Source organism: Varroa jacobsoni, unplaced genomic scaffold (assembly GCF_002532875.2).
Source record: "Varroa jacobsoni isolate VJ856 unplaced genomic scaffold, vjacob_1.0 scaffold_306, whole genome shotgun sequence".
NCBI classification, from domain to species: domain Eukaryota; kingdom Metazoa; phylum Arthropoda; class Arachnida; order Mesostigmata; family Varroidae; genus Varroa; species Varroa jacobsoni.
Window position 1 is genome coordinate 243,217 of NW_019213208.1, and position 18,754 is coordinate 261,970.

An 18,754-nucleotide genomic window follows, 5' to 3' on the forward strand; every position below is an offset into this window, starting at 1 on the left:
TTGCAACGACCTGAGTCTAAAAGGATTCACACATCTTTATAGCAACGAAAATGAATATTTTACTCTGCGAAATGTAAAAGAGTTAATCTGATATGTGTTAGCCATTCTATAAGAAGAAAATAAGCTAAGAAAAACCTTTACATAGATTATCGTCAATTCATATTTGACGAGAAATGCCGAAATGTTCGGTGGAAGATATGCCAACGGGCTGATTTAAAATACAGTGCATAAAAAGTAAATAGAAGAAAAACCGGATATGGGATCTACTTTCTTGCGAGTGCTAATCGTGATAAAAATGTGTTTCGAACCACCCTTAAGTATTTGTTTGACTACGCTTCTAAGATTCATTGGGAAGTTGTAACGGCTAGCGTGACGGACATGTTGACTCGTATTGAACACCTTTTTCCAAATGTTTCAATATGGAAAAAAATCTCTTCGATTCTTCCTATGGAAGTGTTCTTTGCACTTTTCCTTCACGTCAATGGGTAGATGTCGACAACTGAGTGAACAAGCAATGTATCTTCCTTCCATACTTAGATTAGTACATGAATCTTAATTGATATTATATGAACAAATAACAAAAAACACGGTATGTTTGTTTAATCAATGTGAGAATGGAAGGTGAGAATGCATTCTGACATAATTTTCTAACATATTTAAAATAAAAATAAACGAAAATAGCAAAGCGTAATTCTAGTCCTTATGCAAAATGCCTAACCTACATTCAGAGGAAAACTGCAAATATTAAGAAAAACATATATTCGAAAAATGTTTTAAACAAATTGGTAAGCTTTAGTGCCGTCTCATCAGTCCATTAATAAAAAATATCAAAGTATCACATTTGCATCCTCATTCACTAATCTGTACAACAATCTACTATATGGAAAAGAAAAAAAACCTTAAGCTGTTGAAGACGTTTCGGAAACAAAATCAATCTTTATTATTTGCATCGTACGTTAATATGCCTTACTAAAAAAATTTGAGAACCTGAAAAAAATATTGACTGTGAAAACTGGTGACGCCGTAGTGGGCTGGCCGACTTGGTAACAGCGACGTTCATTCAGTGGAAGGTAGACTCGCCCCAAGCACATCCCCCTGATTTTGGTCGATCTTTAGGTCTCGACAACGACCCAGGAATGGAGTCAGTAGGTTAGTTGACTCTATTAGCTGCAAGCCAACTCGATTCACGTACGTCCCGGAGAAATCAAAGGCATGTCACGACAACGTCGCGCACACCGCGTCATGTTGAGGCAGCAAGCTAATGCTATGTGAGAGCCTAAAATCCTTGAATCCTAGTAACTTTCCGGAAACAGAATTGATACATCATATCTAAATATTTATAAAGAAGAAAAAGGAAAAAAAAAGAATAGATAAAATAATTTTAAAAAAAACGTGCTGAGGTCCCGAAAACGGAATTGAATGAACTTTACAAGTCAGCCAAAGGTCGACTCAATTTACTTACAGCCCTAAAAAAGCGGTCAATAGCCGACTCTTTTTGAGTGATAGAATTAACCCGTCGGTAACGGCGAACACCAAAAGGCCTCTTGTCTACATTATAAAGATCCATTTAAGCTTCCCACGTCACGACCTGGAGTTGGCCACGCCGTCTAGCGAGACCAGCGGCATTAAGTAAAACTAATGCAGTTCTAAACCTTGTTGATATGGCCAGCTGTTCCAGTTTGAGCCATTTTGTTGTCAACCGTTCCCATTTACAAAGTTTTAGCTCGTGAGAGCAGTCAATGATCATATATCCTTAGCAGGACTAATTGCTGGCCACAACACGAATAACCAATGAAGCCACTGGCGCGGCTCAGAGTTTCTAATTGACAACTCATGTTGACAACCCATCGAAATTACAAAACTATTTGCCAGTGACTTGGTCACTCGATGTTGATGTTAGATACAAGTAGGTAGCGCTAATGATAATGGTCCGGTGTAATTTTAGTCTTAAGATTTCCTTATTAAGCTATATATATTTGTTGCTAGTATAGCGCAAAATTGCTATTTCGGTGGAATCTATATCTGAACAAAGGAAGGTCACATCGAGCTTCGTTGCTACCAAAAGTCAATAGTATATATCAGATGCAATTAGAAGATGCCTTCAAAGCATGCCACTCACAGTAAGTGATCTCTCTATCCGCCTTTCTCCTGGCTTTATCGGCTATGGGTTTGAGCGACACAGTTACCCTAATATTATGAATATGTCCAATTCGTTCTAGTTAGCATATAGAAGAATGCACCTGCCTCATGATTTTATCCTTGACGCATGCAAAACGGGTTCAGTCTAACCAAATGTGCCATAAACGCCGCCATCTTGCATCTTCTGTCTATCATGTATATACAAGAGGTAAACGCAAATACGCACCTTTATCCGATCCGAATTCTCGATACGAATTTTTCAGCCCGGCACAACTTTCGACTCAGTTCAGACAGACCGCACTGGTTTCCCCCGCAAGGCCTCAACGGTCACTATTTAAACTTGCTGTAAATATCCTTACGCCTATTTTCTATTTTTGAGTAAAGCAAAGGAATACACATGTACGATATTTAGCAAAACAAAGACATAATTGTAATTTAAAATCTTCAACGTTGCTGATCACTTGCCGAAAGTCAGCTGTAAGAAACTGGTTGCTCTTGTTGTCAGATCTAACAGGACGACAGCAGCAGTAACGAAATGAAAAATTGCTGAACCAAGCAAAGGAAACCCATTATCTAATGATTTTATTCTTGAAATTGTTTTTTTTTTTACAACTAAATGTGCCATTGCTATAAGATCTCCACTAACTAGATGGGACTAAAATTCAAGACAACAGATAAACGATCATTATTAAGGCAAAATAACTCCCAATCTTGCCATCTCCTAATTCGCAAGCTTTTACAAATCATAAATTGTATCCAGGAACGAAATTAACTGTCGACTTATCCATAGAGAGCATAGCGCCCGTATTGCAATACTTACCTATCGTTAACAAAAGCTTCGGTCAAAATAAAATCGACTGCCTTTTCTAGTTAGCTACTGGCTAACAAACACCGTCTTTGCGTCATGTAAGCACATATCCGTTTGTGGTTATACGCGCTGCACGGCGTTTAGCATGCAGCGGACAGCTTCTCCCCTTTCACTCATTATCAGCCGTACGATATAGGGCCACTGCGAGAATAAGCCACGTAATAACGCACGGCAGCGGCGGCGGCAGCAGTAAGCCTATCTAGATAGTTTAGGGAGAAAGGGTACCTTCGTTTACATAACGTAAGCGTTTGTAGTCGTGCGAGCGCAACTCACGTGATACAGTCATTTCCGCTGCTGCTGCTGCTGCTGGTCTTAACCAGCAACAGCAAAGATGAAAAATTAAGAAATCCCGGTTCTACTAACACAAAAGCAGTTGTGCGTCACACTCTGCAGTGCAGGTAACAGAAAAAGTGCGAGTTAGTCAAGTAGTTCTGTACTTACTTATTAATTATCGTGTAGATTTTTTAGTAAAGAAAAGTGTGGCGGCGGCAGCATCGCACCGTGGGATAGCGCAGTGTCGTTATAAGTTTTGATGTTGTTATTGTACCTGTCTTTTCAGACGGATCAATCGAAGTATTTCCTAAGTTTATTTATGCAATAGGCACACGTTTATCATATTATACACAGCGGCACTGTTTAAAAAGGGCTGAATAAAGTCTCCGCCAATTTCATTAATTTTATGTTTTATACTAACAGATATGGCGCCACTATTCGAAAAATTAGCGTTTGATACAACTCAAAGAAGCTGAACGTGCTCCGCTACTTTTTGAATCAAAGCATTTGTCTTATAGTCGATGTTATCATACGTAGTAGATAGATTACTTCAAATCGTTCGTGTTTCCAAAACGATAAGAACGCGACAGGGGCATGCGCCTAACCCAAAAGGACACGTTGTAAATTTTTCATTGATTTACGCAGGAAAATAATGGCTGGAGTAGGCAGTTAACATTGCTTTATTAAAACCTATTTTGAGGCAGAACTGAACGAAATGTACCACAAACTACCCGCAAAATCTCAACTAAATGAACCTTTCGAGGACTCCATTTTTCTGTTTTGATTATAATACCTACTTCAAAAGCTTAGCTGGTGAATGCAGCAGCAGCAGCGCCTGGCTTGCCTAGGTTTTGTCCGTAAGAGTACCGATGCGTTGTACTATGAACCGAATTGAATTGGTAATGTTGAACTGGACGTAAGTTTCTTGCTGTAGTCGATAGCTGACACGAACATTGCGTACGTGTATAATGGCTATATCGAATTTACTAACTTATACAGCAACTATCGACGCTTCTTTTTCTATTAATACTGTTTAAAACAATATATTTCGTCTGCTCTTGTCCCTTAGCACGAAATATTACTGGTTGTTCGCCGTATTTAACCGCTGCAACATTGTCTGCTCACTATTAATGGTCCTCCCCAGCAACTGAACGTAATTGCTGACTCTACACTTGCGCATTATATCTATCCGTATGCAATGGCGAATGACTCATTTCGTTTGTTGACGCATGCCTCTTTTGATTCCATCGAAGCGTTCCATGTCCTCCTCCCCGCTTACTGTTTGCTTTCGCGTCGGAAAGTAGCGATATCTATTCGAGCGCAACACATATTTGGTGGCCGTAGTACCAGTCGCCGCACCGCCTTATCATAGCTCTGTTATTATTTGGCACGGTTCTCTTACTACTCCAGACAAGCGTGACGCCGTACCCCTGACTTAGTCGCTATCATCGGGTCTGTCGCTAGACGCCAGCCAGGGACTTGGTTTTCCTATTGTGACTCCCATCTATTGTTAAGCTGGGCACCCTCCTTTCCTCTCTTGGCGGCAGTATATCGGCCTCATATTAACGTCACTGTCCCGGCTCTCATGCCGCCTACTTCCCCTGCCCCATTATCCCACAGGCGGCCTGCTCTTCAAGTTCAATTCTTGTACAGCGACGACGAGATCTCTAATCACCATAGTTGCAAACTCGTTTCTTACGCGCTGGCCTTTGTTCCGCTCTTACCGCACCAGCTTACAGCGAAGTGACAAATATGGACCTCTTAAGTGAGTGATGACCAGGTGTCCAGACGTCACAGACCACATATCGGAGAGTGTATAGAGGAAATTGCAACTGCGGAAATTTCTCCCATATTCTGTATTACGCGTCGCCCGTCGGCCATCGTAGGCCAGTTTTTCACACCCAAGTACAGCTACCACACACGTCCCAGCTTGTGAAATTTAAAAAAAAGCAACGTCAACAGGACTACGGGGAGGGTGTTCGTGTTCGACAACGGGGCACATCTTGCATATTATCGGGATTGCCACACACAGGCAGAGACTGTGCACGACAACGGTGAGCTTATCTAGACTATACACAACAAATAATCTATAATCGCTTAAGTACGTTTGCTATGTTTCGGTGCGTATGGGCAAAAAGTATACAGGTTTAGCTGTGTATACAGCGATAGATAAAATCCTATTTTATGTAGAAGAGCGTATTATGTGTGACTCTGTGATTATTTTAGTCTGTAACGATAGTTGGTGTCTCCTATCATCCATGTTAATTATTATCGACATTTGTTTAGGCACTGATAATCGTTTGAAGTGGCGATAGTGCCCAAGCGAAATATCAGTTACACGTGGCCATCCAGTTTCCTGTTTTGCTTAGCCTGATCTGACCATCAATATTGTTGGGAGACAATCGTATCATAGAATAACCGTACTGCGGAACGACTACGAATTAAGATTAAGCACTGCACGTAAAATTGGGGCAACGGTGCTCCCGAAAAGTTCGTCCACTGCAAAAAAATCGCCCAACATCAATGAACCGAATAGAGATGTATATAAGTATACACTCAATAAACGCGTAATGTCATGTAGAAAATGAATTTATACGGAAACAATGCAATCCGCCCATTCCAACGAACCCTTATCAGGTATCCTCTGAGGATACCTTTGCTGAGCTTAACATATGTTCTCATATAAATAGCCCGCCTATACATAGCTATTTAGACGGTTCACACGTGTTGGAATTAACTACGTTATCTATACCTGACATTCTAACGTTGAACGAGCTGCGAAGTCAATTTGTCTGTTCTACGTTTATATAATCCTGTAATCACGCTTTAACGGAAAGCAGATTCTGCATGTAGGCTTGACGGATATCTGTAGCCAAAGGTTTTTCCTAACGGACACGTCTCGATAACACCCACTGTTTTGAAACCGGCGTGGTCAAGTAAATTATAAAGTTCCATAGTCCAGCTCAAAGTTTTAAGCCGTTTACCTATCCTAAGCAAACTGTTATCAAAGATTCACGAAGTCACCATCGCATATCCGAAATAAACAATGGAAAAATTAGAAGCAATACTATTTTAGCCACGGTCTCATTCAGAACTGCAAATGCACCAAGCTGTCTATCAATAGGAAACGTTCATTATAGTTCATAGAGTAAACATGTGCAATTGTCAAAAAAGATACAGTTACAAACATGTAAACCGTCATCTAGACCAATCATAAACCCAAGTTGTTTTAGGTTAGTCTCAGATAATGTAAGAAGCATAGTTTTGCGAGCGTATACACGGCACTATATATGTATTGGGTTATTCGTACTATAATGCGAAACTACGCATGGCACATAGCCGTGCCGGCTGCTAAGTTCCCCCAACATTATTTGCCTCTGCTATTGGCAGCGATTGTACAACCGGCACAAAAACCAAATATTTATAGAACCACTACAGTGGCCGGATTATTATTCGCTGCGGATGGCTTTCGTATCCCGACTCATCATAACAACGCCAACAGCTGCGGCGGCCGTGACGGCTGCTAAGTTCCCAACACTATTTGCCTCCGCTATTAGCAGCGATTGTGCAGCCGGCACAAAACCAAATATTTATAGGACCACTACAGTGGCCGGATTATTATTCGCTGCAGATGGCTTTCGTATCCCGACTCATCATAACAACGCCAACAGCTGCGGCGGCCGCTGCTATATGATCTGGCTATGAGGAATTAATCTAAAAAGTTCGATATTAGGATTGGTTACAAGAAAGGGGCTAAGAACGTTATTCGAGGATCGTAGTTGCGTTCATTTTTAATTACTACATTATTGTCTACCTTTTACACTAACAATCGGAAAGTACGGCGTTTGCGGTACGCTGGATCGTATTTGACTGGGACACTAGTGCATTCAGTATTAATTTGAATATATACGTACTGTTCGATAGTCCGCACCACACTGGACAGACAGCGCGGCATCAAGACATAATATTTTTGTAGCATTTGGGTTTTTCACGCTTTCACTGGATTCTCCTATTCGAAAACACAGGGCCTGTGAGAAGGTCGGTTCGTCTATGTGCTTGTATCATGGCCGGGTGTCCTCGCTTAGCTTACCATTTCCCTACTTTTGACCCTCTCCTTTACCAAGCGGTCCGTGAGTTCAACCTCGCGGCTCGAGTTTGATCGAACTAGCCACCGTGAGTTTAAGGTTTGCTTTCCGTGTAACAAAGAAAACCGACTTGCCAAGCATCACAACCGTTCAACAGATGTACACAGTAAGCAAAGCATATTTTGGCTAACCTCAACGTGCCATTGACAAATGAAAGCGTGATTTATTAGCACTAATCACACCTCTATAACATCCTATATATGTTGAAGTGATATGAGTAAGTGGTGGTAAGGTAAGGTGCAATCTTATTGACCGCTGAGCTAATATACAGGAACCGTTCTAGCATATCTTGTCTGTGCGTGTGGCAGAACATTATACTTAAGGGTTCTATGGCACAGCAAGGGCATGATGAAATAGATGATCATCGTCTATTCGTAACGCACATTTTCGGGGCCAGAAGTAAGCGAATGTCTTCGTCAGAAGGACAGATACTGCAGTATAGCGGTGTACAGTACTGATGCCTTGCCTTCAGCATGTCACCTCGGATAACTGGCCAATATGATTACGTAACTTATAGCCCAGTAGGATTGCTTAGAACAACTGTTTAATACCAGTTGCCTGCAGGTGGAATAACTGGCTGGTTGACAGAACATGTGTTCTGTCCTTCAGCAGGCTTGCTTGAGTCGATACCGATCGATCTCTTACTCGATAACTGGCCTCTATTATAATCGCTCAGTTAATTCGACCGTTTGACGCACAACGCGAGCCTCACAGAGGTTTCGGATGTGAAACTCAATGCGATTATTTATTTACGTACTCGATAAGAGATACGGTTTACGGCAATTGCAATGAACGCTCTGAGTCCCAGATATACGAACTGTATCGTGTGAACCAGATAAAATAATAATACAATAGAAGTAAATAGGTGTAGCTTTGTTGAATCAGGTCTTCTCGCGTCTGTCGTAGCATCAGCTATTCAACGCAAGGCTAGGGAAATGATGATACAAGAAAAACGTATGTATGCAATAGAAACGTGGACAAGAGCAAGAAGGAAAATGCAAATGTATTAGAATCTGTCTGATCATCACCATCATCGTGGATGTCTACCATCGATGGACCTAGGAACCGCGCAAATGCTACCTCGAAAATAATGTGTTCAAATTATGAACTATCGTTAGGTTCATAGCATTAAATAATAATCTTACGTTTACTGATTTAGTTATAATAGAACGAGCAATGTGAAAGTTCGCATTAAGGGTTAACTAGACATTTGAAATTTAGATACACGATTCACTTTTAACCCGCTACTCTTTTTGGCGTAGATTTGGCAATGCCAAGTCCTAACCCGTTGCTCCGCTTTGAGCTGAGTGCATAAATGTTCCAGAGACACACACACCTACGCGCCAGACTGGTGATGGAATTAAAGCCACCATTTTGTGCAGCCCGCATTACTAATTTCTGGAACTGAGTAGAAGCGGCGCTTGCTCAAAGGTAAAACGTTATCGCATAGTCACTTGTTAGAAACCGCTTTATTTACATTGTAAAGCTGTTCCACACTTGATGATCGTGTATGAAACAGGGCCAATGTATGTCACAATACAGCAATAGAAAGGCAAAAACGCCTTTTTAACATGCGTCATTTGGTTGTCTATTCGTTCTATTCAAGCCCTGTCCACATGTAATTGCTTAAATGTTACCTTAACTGGGCCGAATTTTCGAGGAACTGTCGTTTTCACTTCTATCTACCACTCTTTTCTACCGAGCTATTACCAAAGTCTGAAATTTAAGTTAAGCCTTCTCAAAACGAAAAAGGTTAAATAACTTTTTATAGAAAATCTATTTTAACTCCTAACAGTGCCTATGGTGCACTACAGGATATTTCGAAGATTATATAGCAATTAATGTACGGGTAGTTATGTATGTAGCAATTAATAAAGCTTTCGGCTATTGATCCGCTATATTCACAATTTAGAGTTCAGCAGCATGAATAACCTCGACTAAATCGAAAAAAGGGTCATTTGGTGATCGTATGAAAAGCCTATTTTTTGTCCTTATGGGACCTATGGGATAAGCTGTCACATCATATGACTGCTAATATGTTCTAATCTTTCATACTTTTAGTCGTAATTCCACCTTGACGTGCACTCATCTGATTTGCCCTCATCTAACAACCGTGATTATTTGTATTATATATATTAAGCAAATTAATCGGTTCATGAGTACAATCAGGCGGCCTAATAAAAAGATTTATACCTAATTTACCAGTTTTATCGAACCTATAAAATTCATATTGTGGTTCTGCGAAAGATGGCGATACTATACTCTGTAAAATTTGCTATAACTATACTAGATGAAAATTACAACGAGTGTAAATAATTTATATTCATAAAAACTAAGGTTTAACAATCACCTAAAGAGCGTTAAGCTTTTTAAGGTGAAATTTAGACTCCACTGCTACGTTTAGAGTATTAAGAATATGTATCTAATAAGTATACGTACGTCTATGCGTTTGCCTCAACTGAAACTGGGTAATATTCAAAGAAACCAGAGCCTGCATGCAAATGATATTGGTACTGCACGATTTACTGTTGTTGCTATATTCCTTATCATTATTACCATTTTCAGATGAGTTACCCACAACAAAATTACTACCCGCCGACTCAGCCCTGTTTTACTCAACCGGGATATCCACCACCAGCCCAGCCGGGTTACTATCCCCCCCCACAGCCCGGATATCAGCCTGGTTACGTCCCATCGGCGGTGCCCGCACAAACAGTGTATGTGATATTTTGATTCTAGAAGAAGCTATAGCTGCTTGGAAAAGATATTTGCAAGCAACGAAGAAACTGACGGATAGGGCGACATTATATAATAGCTTGTTCGGGTTTTGTGAAAGAAGTGTGGGGCATTCACATTATTCAGAGTTTTAACATTTAATTTCTTTATGTAGTGTAGGCGCGATAATTGTTTTGCGCTTATTTGGATGTGAGTCGAATTCGAGAACAGGATTGAGTGCCAGGCTCAGTCATGAAATTATAGTCTGCAGAACCATATTTGAGGCTTTCCTGGATATACAGAAAGTGTCAATTTAGGTGGTAGCTAAGCAAATAGATCATAAATGGAGGAAATGCAATGTCGCCGAATGAAAGTGGCATGAAACAGCATGATCACACACTGCTCTCGTTGAATATACCCGACCTTTTAAAACGAACTTAAACCTTCAGGCCACCAATAGCCGCTGGAAACTGTGCACAAGAAGGATTGGCTAGGTAGAAGTAAAGTATACCAGAAAATATACAATATCTCTTCTGATAAGATCAGTAACACTAAAATGATCGACAGCATACACGTACGCAAAAACGTACGGGCTAAACTGAAGCAAGATTTAATTACTCTACATGATTCTTTGAGCATCATTGATTAAATGGAGTCGTCATGCGTTTTCAGAGTTGTGCATGACCATCGGCCGCAAGAGGATAACTTTTGGAAGAACAGCTGCCTATGTGCTTTGTGCTTAGCACTATGTTGTTGGTGCTGTGATAATTAGATAGGTTCAATATCAACTCAGCGGAAAAGGGGCGACCTTATGTCGGTTTATTGCGACTCCCACAAGCCAGGAGCCACCCGATTGACATCTGTCGCCGACTGTGCGGTGTATAATGCCCAAACACTGTATAAATTATCAATAGCAGATATTTTTATGATGTTATATTATACGATAAAGATACATATTGTTATTTGAATAGACTTTTTATTACAGCACAAATAAACGTGTACAATGATGATGTACAATCTAATATAAACAACGCAATAATAATAAATCAGTATAACACTAGTTTGCTTACATACTCAATAGTGATCATTACAATATATCTATAATCATATGGAACTCAATGCCGACAGAAATTTGAAGCTCGCTTCAAGACAAAATAAACTATGCACAAAACGTAAACTATATTTGATTGAGTTTTTTTTATTTGAATTTTGAAAATGAATTTGAAAAACTGCTATGTGAAAACGATCTAAAGAGCTTTAGCTTGACGGGAAAAGATTTATATATATATGTATATCGCAAAGGAGCTGAAAGGTAGGTGGAAATAGTAATGACATAAAATGCTCTGCCCATCGTTTTCCAGACTTGCATCAGCCGTGCCATTATTGTTTAAAGGACTACTCATACAAAACGCTCGACACATCAATATGCGAGTCTTTATTAATTACGCTGTATAGATTATCCACATTATTTTTCACGTTCATGAAATTTGACTACGTTGCACTCGGCTTCGATAATTTTCTCAAGTTACTAAAATTACGTTGATGTTGACTACTGATACTCTATAAACAAGTGTAATCAACGTGTGAGATATGCTCGCCCTCTCAGCCCTTTATGATTTTCGGCGTATCAGCATTGATGACAAGCGTCTGGAAGCAAACAAATAGATGGAATACAATAGCGCTCGTGCAGACATTCGCACTTTTATTACAGTATACCTACTGTTCTAATACTGTGCTAGTAAAAAAAATAATCAGCTAGTTCTCGCAAACACAAAATGGGTTCCTATTGGGGATTTACAATGCTACTTCTAAAAAATATAATCTTTTTATTGTGCGTTGCGATTGGAGCGATTTGGTACCACCTCGCTTTTTTGTGCTGTGTGGTAACAAATGAACTCGCTTAGCTATGAAACAGTAGGATTTACATTTGTGATGCATAGGTGACAGATCATCAGTAGAACTAAAGGAAAAAAGCGATAGAAGACTTAAAAGAACTGTAGATTTCTCAACTCAGTTAAAAAAACACGGAGAAACCGCGGCTAGCTCTAAAATGCCACAACGATAATCAAGTGCTTCAAAAGACTTCGTGTGTTCAATGTACTTAATGCATCCTATAGATGCGTCTTGCAAACCATAGGCAATACACACGCTATAAAGCTAGAAGTGAGGAGATCAAAGGTTATTTGAACTACTAACAGTGTCATTCTCTACTACTGGAAGGTTCTGTGAGGAAAATGGCTAAAGAAACTAACTTTGCTACTCCTGTAAAGTTATCGTTTCGTTAGATACTGGAGCTCCAATCGACAGTGGACAGTTTAGCCGCGCAATATAAGTAGTTAATCGAGCTCACAGTCCTCACCGTAACCAAGTTCAACAACGAAGGCGCAGCTTTACGCCTACAGGAACCAGAACACGCAGCCAATTGCGACAACGAACGCTAAGTTGCAGTCTGATGGAAATTGAGTGGAAAAACTACCCTCAATGTTTTCACCTGATAATACCTTGTTCTGATCAAAAAGCTTAAAATCTATCCCGCATCCTAAGGTCCTGGTCATGTCGACATACCCAACAATAACATGGATAGAACGTTCGACGATTAAATGTTCTGTACAATCGTGAAGTAAACAAATAAAATGAATAGATTAACGCTGGCTTACTAGCAAAGTATAATGCTATCCATTACCTCACTTTCGCTGCTGCGAACGCCGAAGTGGTGTATATAACCGAGACTTATTTGAACGATAGTAAATCATCTTCTGAAATATCTAAATTATCTAAACAGATACGCTTAGATAACAAGAAACTAAAGCGCCTTTCTTTAAGGGGGACTTGTGCGAATACTTGGAACGTGAAACCGTTTGAACAAAAGCTGTTACGAGACACGCGGTAGGCAGTAGCCTCTTTGCCTACCGTACAAGCCATAACATTATGCACTAATTAGTGATATGTCTCCGCATCATGCATGATGGTGTATTATTGTTGTACATTTCTTATGTGCCCACACTGAATTGATTAGGAGCATCGCAAAAGGCACATTAATCTTATTCAACTGCAGTATCCTGTTTAAGTAAATTGTCCAGATGCTCAGCATATTGCTACCTACCTTTAACTGCTGGAAGATAGTGCTCGCTTGTAGAATATTCTCAGGATTGGCAACTTGGTGCAGCTGATTGTGACCGTTCGTGATTTGTTCCAGAAATTGTTCATACTCAGGATTAAGTCGCTGCTCAGTTGGAGCTAGCACGGCACTCCCAGTCAGCCAACCAGATGCCCCGTTGGCTACAGCAATGGCCGTTCCATTTGGTATCATTTCATATGTTTGGAATAGCGTCCCGCCTCCGCCCGTCGATGCATGTGCAGCTGTCTCAATAGCTGTATCCGCAACTTCATGGGCTTCGTTAATGACCGTCAAAATTTGTCCATTGCCCACGGAACCAGACTGCCCGTCTTCAGCCTGTAATAAAAAAACGGTTTTATACTTTGTGAGAAATATGGACGTACCCAACTAAGAAAACTTGTCCAACCAGCACTTATGAACCTCGCCGAGGAACGAATGTATGCTATTGACCTGCAAGGTATACGATGCGTTCGCTACGACTGCATCTTCCCGTTTGGACGCAGCCCCCATGTCGTTATCAGCGACGCCTTCTTCAATATACGAATCCAAGAGTCCATGTTCTTCTTCCACCTCTTGGGCCTCTAAATATTCCTCACCGACAACCTGAAATAGCAAAAATTACATTTAAGCCAGCAACATTAAAAGTAGGTCTTACTATTCTATATCATACTCCATAAGGGCATCGATTCAAACTAGGTAACATTTGTGATTAAATAGAGTATCGTAAATAAAAAAAAATCTTGAGATTCAGCCATCTTATATTTTCTAAAAAATCACACAGATCATTTCCGGTACTTAGCGTTTCCGTGGCCGTAGTTACTCTATCTAAGATTATTTTTCAGTATCTATAGAGTGGACGGTTTTATCAAACCCTATTCGCACCTGATGCAACACACGTTTTGATGCCTCCGCTTGTTCACCCTCTCCCTTTTGTGCTTCATAGTCCCTTATAAACTGGACTACAGCATGGATGTGCTTGCACATTTTCCCGATTTTTGTGGCACCTCCGCAATTACACTTGAACAAATGTGAACAGCACTGGCAAAGCTTGCATATCAGGTCGCAAGGGACCTCTAATCGGACTTCCGCAGGACACACGTCCGATACACGAGTCACTCGGTGGCAAACCTGTAAGAGAGATTAAGCGTAGCATCTCGTCGACATATTACAACCCTGGTTGTTTGTTGCAAAAATACGTTAAGCAACAGCTCGTTAAGATACGAACCTTGCCTTCTGGCCGTTTAACTCCCCACTGATGTGTATCCGTCTGCACAATATCAAATGCATTATTGATCGCTGCGGTATGCTCTAGCACAATATCTGAGAAAACTGTTGAGGTTCGATCACTGCAAAATAATATTATTCTTTTAAGAATTCACTTACAAAGAAGCGTAAGGCTTACCTGGCTTATTATCTACAACGTTATATAGGATACGATCAATAGGACATATATAGTAGGACATGATCAAGTTTTTTAAACTTTTTAATTATCATATACACAGAAATATAGTACTTGAATTTCGTTTATACATCATATACACACATATAGAACTAGAATCAGAGACAACGAAATACCGCCTCGAAAGTAACTTGTAAACACCATTAAGTCATATGTTTCGTCAAAGTTGGTAATGAAAGAAGATTTACTTAGTTAAGGTTTTTGTCGGTGCTGATTCAAGATGGCTTTTTTCTCGAGGATAGTTATTAATTTTAGTAAGCATCTGTATGTTTCCCAAATCAGCACCATTGCTCGCCTCGGATTGTCTGTTTTGTTCAAGGGTTTTTCCTCTTTCTAGTGTGTTCCGGATTGTTTTGTAGTCAACATAGCGCAATGGATCATCCTCGTCCAGTTCTCCAACCTATAAGTAGTCGCCAACGAAAACAAACCAAATGTGAGAATATAGTACTATACCGATACATACAGCTAAACCATTAAAATAAGAAGATATGGTACAAAAACAACTTCAATGTGATTTTACCTACTTGTCAACATGTATATCTGTACTTGAAGGTTAAAAACATTTTACGAGGCAAAAGCCACTCACGGTCTTATGTAGAATCTCGAGAATCTCCCTGCAGTTCATTCCCAGTTGCGCGTGATAACGAATAAAATTCTTTTCTGATTCTAGTAAAGGTAAGTATTTACCCTCCAGCTCATGGTTGTAGTGCGTAACGGATCCAATTATGCTTACTTGACCTATGATTTGCGCAATAAGAAACAATATTAGCAAAAACAAGTCTTTGGAGTATGAAAACCATGTTTTTTTCACTTATGACATGATATTCTAACACTCATCTACATGATATTCGGTCTCACTAAAGAAATTTTCTATCAAGCATTAGTATTGCGAAATGCTTATGATGTCTTTTAAATGCTGCTAGTTAATAAACTAATAAAAGTCTTTCGAAATGGATTACTAAACAATATCTCACCAAATGAAGCTGATCAGTACTTTCTATTTAGTCAATAAGCTTTGAGAGAAAGTATAGATTTTATAGAGGTCTGTATGAAAATATTAAAAGAGCGCTCAGAATCCAGCAAGCTTCTACTCACCGTTCGCATGGTAGCTGACAATGGCATGAGCTGTACAGAAGGTTCCAATCTTGGAGGTACCCCGTCTGATGTGCGCTCGCGTCCGATCCTCCATTTTAACTCGCACAGCCCCCTCTCGGTTACAATAAAAGCGTTTGACGCCATTCACTTTGCCATGTCGGGATACGAAGCGAGTTTTATACATCTATAAACGTTCAGGAATTGTCGACTCTAAACTCAATTGTGTAGCTTACATTTTAAAAATACTAAAGACATTTAATAAGTACATCTTAAATAAACCTAGGTACTTGAAAAAAGAAGCTAGGACTAATAACCCTGCCTGCGTATGGACTACTAGATCTTGCCTACATATGACCTGTTATCTCTTATCATCCATTTACCTTAGACATAGAAAAGAACTGATTGCGTTTATAAAAAGACGCACTTTTTGGACTCGTTGGAAGAAAATTTCGAATTCATCCTCTGTATCGAATGTCCCAGTCACTTCTTTGATCTCCCATTCATGGTCCTTCCCCAGATGGTGCAGCAGTTCCTCTCGACTGTAGTAAAAGATAAATAACGTTATCAAGTCTTATTACGTTCTCAGATTTTTACTAAATGTTGTAATTTGAAATATTTACAAGCCACATTTTTTTCTTCAGCTTAAAGTTGTTTAAACTTCAAGACACGACTCCTTGACGCCGACTGAGAACAAGTAAAGCTTTTTCAAATTACCACCGACTCCTCCACCTGAGCCGTATTTGTCTTATATTTATTTTGAGCTATCTTGGACACTGTTCCTGGTATAAATTTTGGTATAATACCTTCGGACTTTAACGTCACATCCAGCTTCTTCACAAGCGTACCACTTCTTTACGGCCCCACATAGCTGATCGAGTTGTTTTTCTGGGTGCCTTCTGCCAAGATGTTTGAGATAGGTTTGCCGATTGGACAAGCGTAAAGGACAATGTTCACACTGAATGGGTCTGAAAGACATGTAAAGAATAACTAAGAGCTATCAGCGTCCAACAAGCCCATAGAACGTTGTATAACAATGCAAAAGATCGCTTAAATAAGGAAACGAATTTAACCCTCGAAATTTACAATATACTCTTCAGAAGCGACCTAGTCTCACTTAGTAAATGCTTTCATTCAGTTGCTAGCTGGCTCAGTCAGGGTTGCGGATTATGATGCCTATACCTTTTACTCGGGTACCCCCTCGTGCCTGTTCTTACAGATGCTTCGTGGGCGGCAGTCTCTAACAGTTCAGCTTCATCTTCAGCCATCGCTTCGTCGCTTTTTTGATATCTACTCGCTTTTCCAGCATCTAAAGTTAAATGAAGAATATACATAACTGAATACCTGATTTCTTCGAAATTCGCAAGGGTGCTTTATCTCGGACCTTGTTTAATATCACTAAAGAAATTAACTGCGAACTTGTCATTTTCATTGATACGCTGCATCTTCCTTCGCAAATATACAAAGCACTTAAGCGACAAACGAATTTCAGATTTGCTTTCCAGGTGTAGAGATTAGAAACAAGTTAAATAAGCAGGGAACATTTCTGCTATTGTATACTGCGCTTGCATGAAATATTTATTATTTAATTGTCATATAGTTAAATATAAACCCTGATGTTGAGTTGCTAAGGCTTCGCCTTCCTGGTCGACCTCCATAGCTGGTGCTATCTCCGCAATTTGTACGCTAGGGATTCATTAACCGCAATCCGTCCCTCGATCGCACAGTAAACTTAGCAAACGTTTTCTGAAGGATATTATCAACGACACCAATGCTGAAATGTATGTGGAAAAATTGTGGGCATAGCATTATATGTAGCTGTCAAACACACTTCGTGAAAAATATGTACATTCTTCCAGTATAAATGTGAATAAACCGCTGGATTTTGCTTCCTTTGCTTCTTTTTTTACTATTACATTATTGTCTAAGTAACTTCCTTTTTGTTTACTTGATCATATTTAGCTATGTGGTAACCGGGGTTTATTACATCGCCAACAATTATTGAACCTTTCATTTGCATTTGGGAAAAGAGCAACATGAAAACCTCTTTAGCTAGATTTATTAAAAAGTGCGTTCATCATAACAACATGATTAACTTCATTTAAATAAAGCTACTGCTATAATTGTATGTTTTGATATCGCTCCTTTCGAGAATAAAATATTGTAAATTCTTTCAAGTCTGTTTTTGTTAGCCTCTGACTATATCAACATGACAGGCGTCATTTGTTGAAAAATAGCAAAAAGTAAATTTGTTAAGATCCGAAGGACCGTCGTGGAGAGTGACGGTGAATACAAAGTAAACTTCATTGTTGCTAGAATGCATGTGAAATGCTAGGTACTTAGGCGAAAAAACGGAAATTGCTTGTGCTCTGGCCTAATAACTTGACAGGTGCGCGATGATTGCCTACCAATAAGCCTTGCCGTACGACAATAAAATATTACTGTAGCCTATAGAGATTGCGAAGGCAGATATATGATTTTTATCAACTCGATTTTCATTTATTTGAACTAGCCATATATGATATTAACTCTCCTGATTGCGTAAATTTAGATTGCAGTTCGCCTAACTAGAATCCCGGCCAGCTCATGGATTGTACAAGACCAAGATCGAATTTCGCCAGCTGTAGCCAAGTTCGTCTTCATCTAGCTGTGGCTAGATGAGGTTTTGACTCAAACCCGCATCACATTCGACCAGAGTCATGGCTACATTTAGAATGATGACTATAAGATACCGAACACTGCAGTGACAGGCTTCTAAAGTGTCAAAATTAAGACTGTGTGCTAGACATGAACAAAAACTCATCGATATCAGAGATACACAGTTTGACTTACTTGAGATTTAGCTGACTTGTAGATGCACGATGAAATAAATTTCATATATATCTTCAGATTAGAGACCGTTTGTTGACCTGGAGTAGTGCAATATCTTGTGGACTCCGTTGAAT

General features: G+C 39.7%; 1 protein-coding gene and 1 long non-coding RNA gene across 10 annotated transcripts; one reads left to right on the forward strand and one right to left on the reverse strand.

Moving 5' to 3' along the window:
- Positions 1–3,261: 3,261 nt before the first annotated feature.
- On the forward strand, positions 3,262–11,322 carry LOC111259213 (uncharacterized). 9 transcript variants are annotated; one of them, XR_002679495.2, is made up of 5 exons: positions 3,391–3,405; positions 4,086–4,196; positions 4,901–5,334; positions 9,991–10,142; positions 10,813–11,322. It is a non-coding gene; the product is annotated as an uncharacterized LOC111259213 (long non-coding RNA). The 9 variants fall into 9 exon arrangements; XR_002679497.2 differs by having other exon boundaries at positions 4,086–4,179; XR_002679496.2 differs by having other exon boundaries at positions 4,091–4,196.
- A 238-nt stretch (positions 11,323–11,560) lies between these two features.
- On the reverse strand, positions 11,561–18,734 carry LOC111259207 (uncharacterized). The gene is made up of 13 exons (XM_022831035.2): positions 18,642–18,734; positions 17,422–17,583; positions 16,992–17,118; positions 16,616–16,777; positions 16,237–16,351; positions 15,813–15,996; positions 15,304–15,455; positions 14,906–15,117; positions 14,484–14,604; positions 14,141–14,386; positions 13,709–13,861; positions 13,244–13,594; positions 11,561–11,787 (listed from the first exon to the last, which is right to left on the reverse strand). The coding sequence occupies exons 2-13, from the start codon at positions 17,465–17,467 to the stop codon at positions 11,743–11,745; spliced, it is 1,914 nt and encodes a 637-aa protein (XP_022686770.1). The 5' UTR covers positions 17,468–17,583; positions 18,642–18,734; the 3' UTR covers positions 11,561–11,742.
- Between the last annotated feature and the right edge of the window lie 20 nt (positions 18,735–18,754).